Source organism: Mesoplodon bidens (assembly GCF_964165515.1).
Source record: "Mesoplodon bidens genome assembly, chromosome: 2".
In the NCBI taxonomy this organism is placed as follows: Eukaryota; Metazoa; Chordata; class Mammalia; order Artiodactyla; family Ziphiidae; genus Mesoplodon; species Mesoplodon bidens.
The window spans coordinates 23,838,138-23,850,345 of record NC_138177.1 but is presented as its reverse complement, the minus strand read 5'-3'; the positions used below and the strand labels follow the sequence as shown (position 1 = coordinate 23,850,345).

Below are 12,208 nucleotides of genomic sequence, written 5' to 3'. Positions count from 1 at the left end.
CTTAAGAAGCTCTTTCCTACCTCAAGGTCCTAAAGATAGGATCTTTATTTTCTTTCAAAAGTTTGAAAGTTTTGCCTACTGTATTTATGTCTCTGTTCCATTTAGAATTGACTTTTTGTGTATGGTGTGAAGTAGGGATTTGGTTTCATTTGTTCCATATAGATACCCAGTTGCTCCATCACCATTTATTGACAGTCCCTCCTTTCCCCAGTGATGTACAATTTCATCTCTGTCATGTGTGTACATTTAGTTCAAATAAGATTCATGAAGTAGCTGTATGAATATCTTAGTATCATCGTCTGGTACTAATGGCTTTAAAAAGTCAAATTTAAGGTTTAAATGTATTTCTGCTTTTTTTTTTTCGCCCAGAATATTCTTCCTTTAAAATGTTATCATTATAACTGTGTTAGTTCAAGTTAGATAACTTTATACCTTTCTAGTCAGAATTGTTGATTTCCTTCCTAAAGAGGAAGGATAAATTAAAGGTCTTAATAGCATGTGCCTTATAAATATCTCAAAAGTTTTATGATTTAATTTTTGAATTTTGTTGAAATACTAATTTTATTTTTTATTATTTTAGGTTCGACCCTTAAACAGTGAAGGATCATTAAATCTTTTAGGGTTGGAGACGATTAGATTAATATATTTCAAAAATAAGATGGCAGGTAAGAAAATACACATTAGTAGTAGAGCTTCATCAAAGTATTCTCGCTAAGCTGACCACTGAAGATAATAAGTGGCAAAGCCACTTAAACTCAGGTGTATCTTACTCCAAAGTCTGTGAAGTTGACCACTATCAGCTTCAATACAACTTCAATCCATACTATCAATATGTTGAGATAAACTACTAGACAAAAAGTCATTCTGTTCAGGCTCACATAGCTGTATAGGCAAAATATTTGATTCTGACCTACCTTGTTATTTTTCTGTGGAGTACTGAGGTAAATAGAAAAAGTAAAACTGAATATATCTTCTGTACTTTTCATACTGTAGAACCTAGCCAAAATTTGTAGCACTAAAATTATGATAACTCATCCAGAGTTCCGTTTTGGGACTATTGGAATACATCTTCTGCCAATGCATAGGGCTTAGAACTTTTGAAGTGCTAATGACAACATGGGCAACAGAAGCAGGGACAAGAGGAAAGTCACCAGAGGGCCCAGAGTCAGGAGAGGGAATGGGAACCTGGGTGCTACGGACAGGACAAGGACAGCATACAAAGTAGTGAAGTGAGTCCTGGCCAGGGAGACTGCACACATCTAGTTAGGTTGATTGCCAGAGAGTGCCTGTGAACAGTTAAAATCTCACTTTTAACAGATATTATTATAATGCTATACGTTACTCTCATGTCTTAGCAACAAATTCTCCATAACAGAGGTATTCATAAATTTAGATCTTTTCTGGTGGATCTAGTTAATGAAGATGTAATTATGGTACATTATGTATTTAGAATAATAATTTGACTTAAACATAAGTAAAAACATTGGCATTAAGAAAACACATTAAAATGTTTATATCAGTTATCTCTGGGTAGTGGGAATATTATATTCCTTATGCTTTTCTTTTTTCCCCCATATTCTTCCAATAAATTTGTATGGTCTATCAAAAAAAATACCATCAAAAGTTTGTCATTTTTGTTTTGTTTGTTTTTAAGTACTAAGATACACACAAATTGCTTGGCTTCAGATTTGATGCTCTGGTATATCCTCTTGGCACTGGAGGCTTCTTGGTATACAGACTGGTGACTCTAGGAAAAGTCCTATGCTAAGAGAATATTGCAGTATGACTTGAGAAAGGATATTCAGGTGTTAGACGAATTAAGTCCACCCTCTTCTCACTGTATGTAATGATTGTAGAATGTGTCCATAACCCAATTTGTCTCTATAGGATAAAACCTATTCCAACTTGTGTTTTTTAATGCTCTCATCTTTCTACTCTAGGCTAGGAGTAAAGATAGAGCTTGGAGAAGGAAGACCTGACAAAATTTCAACATAGTTGTCTTATCCTTTGAAAAGGAAAGGAAATCCTATTTCCTGGAGATTCTATTTCTCTGTCTTGTCTGTTTCTCTTTCATCTCTCAGGAGCCCAAAGTGCTCTTGCAGTCCTCTGGCTGTCCAAAACCTCCCGTTGCCATTGCAACTCACCAAGATCTGCTTCACCCTCATAATTCTCAAATTTCAACTCTCAAATTCTTATCTACTTTTAAAATGTTATCCTTTTAACATTTGCTGTTAGGAAAGCAATCTGATAAATCTATTATTATGATACAAGGAGAATGTTGCTTTTTTTTTTTACTAATCATCTTGCTTTGGCTTGCCTTACAGGCTCCTTTGGCTTCTTTCTACTACATTTTTCTCACTTCAGCTTTTTGGGTGTTATAAACTTCTAAAGATTGGCTTTTCTCTTTTTCCTTACCTTATTTAGAGAGTGGAATTCATCATGTTGTATGGATACAGTTGTCTGTTTTAGAGGATGTTCACCATATCCCAGCATGTTTTGGGAGCCCATGGCTAAGAGTTTTGTTTACTTCTAGGTATTAAAATTGAGATAGATGGGCATTAGGTGACTAGGTATACATAATTAAGTATCCCTGAAGATCAGGAGAGTAGAAATAGCAATAAGGTTCTTACTTTTAGTAAAGGAAGCTGGAGGAAACACAATTCCTTTCCTTTACTCCACATCTTGCAAATTTGATCTGCAAAGGACATGTTTTAATATATTAAAAAAATTTTAACTTATCATTTTCATGGATAATTTACCATTTATGCCTGATTACTGTGCAGGTCAACAATAAGAGCTTTTTAACACCCTAAGCCATTGAAACCAATACTGGGAAGGTGGGAGAAGATGGTGTAGAGATATTGGGGGTGGGGTGGCCAAAGTGATAGGACACCAAGGCAACTACATCTTCCTTTTTTTCTTCTAGTAAAATTGTACCATTTTATGTTTATAATCAAATAAAAGTGAAAATATACTCTGTAAGCTATATTTAATTTCAGCATATATTTGTTTACATATATTTCATTGAAAATTATTACTTATTTACTATGATTTATCAACAAAACTTTAAAAAATCAGAATTGCATATACTTGTATAATTGATTGATGTTTGTACCGTCTTAGAGATTAATGGATGGAAAGCATTTTAGCACTTTAAAGAACATCATTGTTCTTTGTATTTTTTTTTTTTAACAGAAGGGGATGAACTGGTAGTTCCTGAAACATCAGATAATAGTCGGAAACAAATGGTTAGAAATATTAACAATAAGAGGCGTTATTCCTTCAGAGTTCCAGAAGAGGAAAGGATGCAACAAAGGAGGTAAATATTTAATTCATACTCATCTAAAGATGCTTATAGCATCAGAAGGACTATTTGGTAATAATACTGTACTTGATTTGGAAGGAAAATTTGATCTCTGAAAGTCTGTCATCATCATCTATGGTGTTAAAAACTGCAATAATGAATGTATTTCTCAGTGTAATTTTAATTAATACTTCCCAAGTTGTGCATATGTACTAAATTAAAGTACCATATTTTGATTCATTTCTCTATGTATATGGAATAGTTACAGTTTTTAGAATGTGGGCTTTTATAAACATAGAACATACCTGTGCAGATTAACTATTCTCATGACCAAACAGAAATAGGCTTGTAGTATTTCCAGTTACATATAAAAACATTTCTAATATATTAGCAATTATTTAAAAAGATGTACATAAAATGTTCTGAATTATCTGTAAAATAGAGTAGAGCTTCTTTGATATTTAAACACTAAAATAACCCTCTCTGTTTTCCCACCAAAAATCATAAGATCTTTTTTAAAATTTAAAACAAAATCTTCTAAGTAAATGTTTAACTTAGTATATTCTATTATTTTAATTCTATCCTTATTAACATGATTTCACAGTTTATTTTTATGAAAAAATTTAAGTATACTTAATTTTTCTCTAAAATTGTCTAGATTGGTCATGGAATAAAAGTGTTTAAACAGGTGTTTTTTCTTACAGGGAGATGTTGCGAGATCCAGAAATGAGAAATAAATTAATTTCCAACCCGACTAATTTTAACCACATAGCACACATGGGTCCAGGAGATGGAATACAGATTCTAAAAGACCTGCCCATGGTAAGAGAAATGAAGAGTGAATGTGAATATAAATGGGGTTAAGACTAAGTTGGAGGTGGGAGGGGGTGGATACATATGAATGTGTGTGTGTGTGTGTGCACTTAAATACATATAAGACTTAAAAAGACGTATTAGTATAATGAGGAAATGTTTATCTCAGTATATCACAATATATGTAAGATGCATAATGACATAAAATGACATAGCTGATGAGAAAAACATAAAATATAGATGTGTATCAAAAACCAAACATATCAAGTTCTTATTAGTTGAATACCCTATATACTTCTCCCATACCTGGATTTACTGTTGTTGGAGAAATAAACCACCAGATTTGGAGACATTCTATACCAAGATTCAGAACTTTGTTACCAAATTACTAAAATTTCACTAAGTTTTAGCAATTCAACATAGATATTTGCCCCCCAAAGAACCACATTAGCTTGATTATTAATTGTCACACCTCTCATCTGATTATGAAATTAAATCTTTTTCCTCTGCCCATTACAGACGTGTTGCCTAGTCAGTCTTACATTTTAAAAAAAGTACAACATAGGAAAACTGTTGTGTGTGGTTTTTTTTTAACAACATGAAGATTAGATTCTTGGACCTAATATATTGAGATTAAGAACATCAGTGGAATTAGCTAATTATCCAAGCTCTGTAACATTTCAGTATCATGGTACTCTCAACAAACTATTGAAACTTTCACATGACTCTTTTGATAGGTGGTGATAGCATCTAGATTTTGCATAATTTAAATGCTATGACAGTTTGGGAGGTGATGTGTAAATCTCGACCCAAAGCTCTTTCTAAGGAAGTCTGTGTTAATTACCCACATTACTTAACTCTACTGTGATAGAAGATATAGACATGTATCACTGACAGAAAAAATAATAAGTAATACAGTTTGTACAGTCAAGTTTTTTTAATAAAAAAGTTAAGCTCTTAAAGGTAGTTTTTGCATTTCTTTCATAGGAGGAACCAAAAAAATCTGCACTAATTTGAGCCTGAGTTCCACATTATAAATATCTCAATTAACCAGTTGCCCTGTTTATGAATGGATGTGATGTTCTTACTGTCATTGTTTTTTCATCATCATCAAGACATTATTATACAATTATAGTACCATTACTTCCTTTCAAATCATTCACAATAGTCAGTTAACCTTTTGAAATGAGGATTTTTATTAGCCGTGCTAGGTAGATATAAATAAAGTATGCAAAAAGATTACAGCCAATCTTGATATAGTAATTAAAACAAAGAAAGAAATTTAAGGCTGAGCATAAATATTAAGCTGAAAATATTGAGAATAAATAAAGGCTGAGTTTACATAGTTAACTGTTATACTTATCTATCATATCTAAAAGCTATACTACTTTTACAGCTTTTGCCTGGGAATGAGAGTTCAGATTTTTCTCCATTCTTTTCCCATTCTGAACATTTACTTAAGTCCTCAGTCTGGTTTTCCTTTATTCTCAGAAGTAAACGGAGCAGAACCACGCGGTCCAAAAGTTTCTGTCATTTTTCCTTACAGAAGCTACAAGTTTAGGTACAAAGTACCTTAGGAGAGAGAATTTTTTAATTGTGATAAACAGTTGAAATGTGAATATATGTATAGCTTATATTTGACAGATCAATGTGAAAATTTTTGAAATTTAGTTAGTAAATAGTTTTTCAACATCTGCTATGTAGGTAGCATTATGGAGGGATAGAGGCATACAAATTTCCAATACATCCATATGTTGCAAAGCAACATATCATCAAATACAAAATTATTTCAGTAGTGAATAAGGTTTTACTGTGTATTATCCTTTTAAAATTAAACTTTCTTTCACACTTGCTTCATTCTGGTGTACAAAAAAAGAATAGTATGGTTTTCCTCTCATATATTCCAATAACATAGCAAGAAGAATTTTGGAAAAATTTTCTATAAATTCTGTTATATCCCACAGTATGTTCCTTAAGGAGAAATAGTTTCAGGATTTAATAAAATGTTCCTCTGCTTGACCAGGTGAAAAATCAGTTTGCTGATGTTCCAGAATTTTTTTCAGACCTTCATTCACAGTAAGACTTGGTCTTTCTACACCCTGAATAAGTACACTGAAGCAAAATGTGAAATTTCAAGCATTGTAAGAACTTTCATATCCCAGCATCCCTCCTTTTTCTCCCTTCACCCTCCCACCACTTAAAGTAAACGAAATCTCTATTTTGTCATTGTTCAGAATAAGGTTCATTCTTAATTACTGGGCAAAACAAGTTCAGATAGCATTTCCCAAAGATTCAACATCAATCTGACCCCATGACACAGGGCTTCCTGTGCTGGCTACTTATTCCCATTAGACCTCTTGATTTTTAGTATTAGTGTCACTGATTTTGTTAACCCATGACTGCCTTGCTGGTTCTTTTTGTAATTAACACAAGTGACTTTTTACCCTAGAGGTGCAATCCAGTTTTTAATATTCCTTTCATTCCTTTCATCTTTTCTTATCACATAAGCACTTTTGAATATCCAGGATAAGAAGTTGGTGTAAATTTTTGAAACCTGTCCACCTGTACATGTAGTATTGTAGCAAAGATGTTATGTGTCTGAACTCCTGTTCTTTATTTTCACCTGACTTTCTTCCTTTCACTAGCAAAGAGCATAAAAGCTGGGGTTTTTCATAGGCATCCATTTAATCACTTAACAAATATTTTTTGATATACTGTCATGCCAGAACTGTACCTACCTTGGAGTAGACACTGGTAAACAACACAATAATATGCATGTCTGAAAAGCAAATAATATACATGTCTGTACCTGTGTGTGTGTGTATGTATATGTGTTTGTGTATACATGTATTAAAAAGCTTGTGATATTTTAATATAGTCTCAGATTTTAGTATGTTCTTTCCACTGTAATTTTCTATATTTAATGGACTATTTCCAAAAATGAAGATGAATTTAATTCATCTAACGTTAACATGTATAAGAAGCACTTTCAAATACCAAAGCTATGATGTTGTCATTCGTGCAAAGAGCATGTACCCCAGAATTTTTTATGTTTAACTTATTCAAATCAGTATTGCCTTTCTCTGAAATACTTAAAAGCTTAGAGAGTTTATTGAATGTCTTTGGAAGCTTATTCTGTTTCCTTTGTACCAAAATGATGCTGAAAAGGGTTGTTTGCCTCATGAATGTGGAAAAGATAGTAAGGGTAAGGAGTCATTTTTTTCTTTTATCTCCTATATCAGATGTGATATAGGAAATCTTTCATATGTGTCTTAGTGAGCCAAGAGAATATAAGCAATTAATATAAAACAGCATATATGTCTTACAAGTACATACTATAGTAGTTTCCTTGAATCCTTTTTGTCATTTACCTTTTTTCATAAGTGGGTACTTGTAATAAAGAATAGATTTGTCTCTAGTTGAATGCAAGAGTAATATTTTATCTCTAAAAGATTTATTTTTTTTAGCACATAAAATTTCTCCTAACCTTTTACCCATTCCTAAAATTGTTAACAAATAAAATTTCAAGCTCAGTGACCTTTTAGACCTTTATGAAGTAATTTTACTTCTTAAAGTTACATTTATATCAATAGTTTTATCTTTTTGAAAAGAACCTTAGAAAGTACTGGTTTCACTCACATCTCTAAATTTAAAACACCTTATATAGAAGCTTTTCTTTTAAGCTTCCCTAATTTACCAGATTTTTTTTTTTTAACAAAGAAAGCTCATCTCAACTCATGGGAATATCAGTCAGCGTATCTCCGGGAAGTCATTCAACCTGTCTCTAATGAAGAGATGGTAGGATGTTTTCCTGAAACACAGTTGTTCTCAGAAACTGAACTTTGAAAGTTCCCATTAGAGAAGGTGACTGGGTGCTGAGTGACAGTTCCCAAATGTTCCCAAGTTATTTTAACATGAAAAACTAGAGCCCTTGTTTTCAAAAACTTTCTTCTATGTCTTTAGTATTACATTATTTCATTTTTAAAAAAAAAAACACCTGAACATTGAAGAGAAGGTTGTTCTCTTGTTAAAAATAAACATGTTCTTTGTGTGTCTAAGTGGAGATAAGCTTGGGCTACTTAAAGGTAAACCAATAATTGGTATATTCCACAGTTACTATTTCTGTTACAGGAAGATAAGATCAGTAAAAGCAAACACATGTCAAGTCTGTAAATACCAGGAAATGGCTTTAGTTTCTAAAGGAACAGTTTCATAATGCTTTTGGTGAGAGGTTGGTTGTAGGTTCACTTGTTCTTTTCTTTAATTATTTTTCGCTTTTTCTATCCCTAATGTTTTTGGTAGATTTTTGCCATGTTTTGATTCTATCACATAGGAAAATACTGAACTAAATTTTGAAAATCTACTTGTATCTCTGAAGTCCAGTTTCTACTCAGCTTGATAGTAATAAGAGAGAATAAGTTTATGAGGCAAATGATTTTTTGCAAATCAGCTCTTTAGGTAACTGGCAAGAGGATTACAAAATTTAACTTTCTAAGGCCTAAAAGTATTTCGTTATGGATTCAATTCTTGATGTGAGATACTTACTTCATTTTTTTCTACATGCATGTTGTCTGAAATGTCACATATATCCAGTGAATCCATTTTCATTACCTCATTACCTTTTTCTTCTTTCTGTTGTTTTTGATAGCCGGGTTTCCCTTATCCATCCCCTCATCATCACTCCGGTCTGATCTCCTCTCCGATCAACTTTGAGCACATCTATCACATGACTGTTAATTCTGCTGAAAAATTTCTCTCTCCTGATTCCATAAACCCTGAATATTCCCCGTCTCTACGCTCTGTCCCCGGTACACCAAGCTTTATGACTCTGAGGGTATGAACAGCTGAGTTAGGTGTTAACTTGTACTAACCATGTGCGGATCTCTGCCTGGCTTCATAAGTAACACCGCCAAGGGGATACATTCTGTGAACGTTTCCCTTTGGCCTGTTTCTCTGTTGCCAAACTTCTGTTCTTCCTCTTCCTCCTCTTCTGTCTTGGAGTTCTACTTTTTTCTTCTTTTGAGGAAAAAGATGAGGATTTGGGAAGATTTCAGTTTTATTTCTAAAACAGTATTGGAGGTTTTTCTATTTTTTAATAAAACATCATCCCATCATGATATTTTTCATTACAGATACCATAAGAAATAACCCCTGAGTAAGTCTTTATTCTATTAAAAACAAACAAAAAAGGGATCTAGAATTTCTGAATTCTGTATTGCTCGTTACTCTAAAACCAGTTCAGTTCAGAGAAATTTTTTATATTTAGTGAAGTTAAAGTCTATAGAAGGGCCTGTTCAAAGGCCTTTTATCTACAATAAACCCCTTCTTGAAAAGCTCACAATTCTCAAAATTATAAAGTATAATAGTACCAGTGAATAACAGGAAAAATTACCAAAAGAAGGTAGTCTTACTAATCTTTGAGTTGCTGATGCACCTTTAATTCCAGCCAGGATCCAAGATAAGAGAAGTAAATCAACAAGAGAAGAAAACACAGAGTGTGCTGCATTCTGAAGGACCGTGGTACCTGCCACTGGGTCCTTCCACGCAGCCTTGCATCTTTGTAACTAGTGTCTCTGCAGTGGGCTGGAGAGCAAGTGGCCATTCAAGCTGAATATCCATACATCTGTCAAGAAATATGTACTGACTTCAAGGGAGCATTTTCTCAAGTTTGTTTTGAAGATAATAAAATATTTAGATTGTATCATGCAAAGGCATTTCCTCTGGCTTAGAAAAAAATAGCATCCATTTTTTATTTGTGTATTTAGTAAAGTAATTTTCCAATAAGAAAACTACCTGTAGGGTGAGAAGTTTATTTTTGTATTTTTGTTTGCATTCTAAATTGTGAGGTTTTAAATGTCATTGTTATTGACATTAAACTATAATGTCATTTAAGTGTCTTATTTCACAAGATAAGATTACTTATGATAAACTAAGCTTCAATTTGCTTGGTAACAGATTTCAGGGAGTGGATTCTAGAGGAAATTGTATAAACTAATCAGTCAAGAATTTTTGATATAAAAGATGGTGGAAATGTTGCTTAAGTTAGTCTTCTATAAATAGAAACACTACGATTGGTGGAAGTTTTACCCTAATCTTAAGCACATTTGTGCAGGAAAAGGACCATCAGCTTAGGTTTCACAGTACTTCATAATGAAGTTGAACTTCAGCTGAATGAATGATAAACTGTCAGGTTTGGGTTTTGTGTGGGTTTTTTTTCCCCCAGAACATATCTTCTGTGTATCATTCTTTTATTACCTCAACATTCAGTGTTACTAAACCACTGGTATTTTTATAGGCTTAATTTTTGCCATTTTTTCTAGGGTAGGTTTGTTTTATAGAAAAGGACGACACAAAGGTACCTTAAGGTTAATAGCAAAAACAATAAAAATTTAAAGGTTTAAACTGATATCCCCATCTCTCTTGAACTTGACTCTGCTGCATTGTATGCATGTCATCGGCATCTCTCAGGGTTGCTCCTATGAGTGGCTGTTGAAATGTTAGCACTGTTTTCTGTTTAAAATTTTTTTATTTTCTTAGAGAAAAAAAGGTAAAACGTTTGCTTTAAACAAATAACACAGTAAGAATTACATGGACTTTGCAAATTTGATATATGAACCAAAATGGCAATAGTTGAATTTAGAGCCAGCCAGCCAGCCAAATCTCAATATGTGTGATTCTTTAAAATGTATGATTTGGAGTTTTTCAAGATATATTAGTGCATGTTTTCCAAGAGATGTTAGTGGATGTTTGCTAGCTTTGGCCCTGCTTTAGGTGTGTTGCCATAACCTTCTCTCAGGTACCAGCCCTGACACCCCTTCCGGTCTGAAAAGGTTAGGGCCATCGAGGAGACCGTGTTCAGACAGCTGGTCCTACGCACCACCTCTCTAGGTGTGTGTGACTTTCAAAGCACTCTATGGCTCATTTTCCTCCCTTGGACACCAAAATTATTCAGTATTAGATGGGAAACTTCTCACACCAACATCCCCAAGTTAAATGACTTCACCCAGGCTGTGATTGTTAACAAGCATCATAGTTATGACCCATGGTGCTGCTCTCTGTCTGTGAGGCAGGAAGGCTGCCTGGTGACTGGGATGGGAACATGCAAATGGCACTTTCAGTATCAGGACAATAGAAGGTGTACTTGAGAAGAATGTACTTTTAAGTGACTTTCTTCTAAATGGGCTTATTCAGCTTTTGAATTATCCGAAGAAAATAAAAATCTCGTATGTAGTAAAAGCTTTGTTTCAGTTATCTGCAGAGGTCCATGTAATTCTACATTTCACTGTCACTTCTAACCATGTAACTTTCACTTACTGCGCTCACAACAACAAGAACAAAATTGTTATCTGTTGGTAAGTATTTCAGTAAGTATAAAGATAAGCACTTATCTTTGGTTGGGGTGAGGGTTACCTCTGCTAGGGCTTTAGTACTTTTGTGGGTGGGAGGGATTATATAATCTGTTTCTTGTTCTGTATCACTCTGGTCAAGACAACTTTATTTCTTGAAATTAGGGTGAAAAATAGACATCTCTGTAGAAAATCAGTTTCACTCTGGATGAAGAATTTTGCTTTCTCTTTTGATTTTAGAACCCTCGGCCTCAGGAAAGTCGGACAGCATTCAGTGGCTCGGTCAGTATCCCATCTATCACCAAATCCCGCCCTGAGCCTGGTCGCTCCATGAGTGCCAGCAGTGGCCTGTCAGCAAGTAAGTGGCCCCAGCTGCAGGAAGCATTTCCATAGCAAGGTAGCAGCCGTGTATCATCGGTGGCCAGTGTCTCAGACCTGGCTGGGTAATGCCTAGTAGGCACAAGTGCAGCTGTTACGAAAATAGTCATAGAACCCTTTTAGAAGTTACAGTCCATGTGGGAGACAGACAAACAGTACTACAAATTGTGATGATAAATGCTCCAAAGGAGGGCTTCCCTCGTGGTGCAGTGGTTGAGAGTCCGCCTGCCGATGCAGGGGACACGGGTTCGTGCCCCGGTCCGGGAAGATCCCACATGGCGCTGAGCGGCTGGGCCCGTGAGCCATGGCCGCTGAGCCTGTGTGTCCGGAGCCTGTGCTCTGTAACGGGAGAGGCCACAACAGTGAG

General features: G+C 34.4%; 1 protein-coding gene across 20 annotated transcripts in view; it reads left to right on the top strand.

The window, feature by feature from the left end:
- The window catches only part of CDC42BPA (CDC42 binding protein kinase alpha), a 323,580-nt gene that overhangs the window by 300,869 nt on the left and 10,503 nt on the right, over positions 1 to 12,208 (top strand). For 10 of the 20 annotated variants that reach the window (XM_081225007.1, XM_081225002.1, XM_081224995.1 and 7 more), the window contains 5 exons: positions 581 to 665; positions 3,196 to 3,319; positions 4,009 to 4,126; positions 8,766 to 8,951; positions 11,704 to 11,821. In XM_081225007.1, coding sequence (XP_081081133.1) covers positions 581 to 665; positions 3,196 to 3,319; positions 4,009 to 4,126; positions 8,766 to 8,951; positions 11,704 to 11,821 — 631 coding nt within the window. The remainder of the gene's footprint in view (positions 1 to 580; positions 666 to 3,195; positions 3,320 to 4,008; positions 4,127 to 8,765; positions 8,952 to 11,703; positions 11,822 to 12,208) is intronic. The other 10 variants (XM_081225003.1, XM_081224994.1, XM_081224997.1 and 7 more) reach the window with 2 other exon arrangements.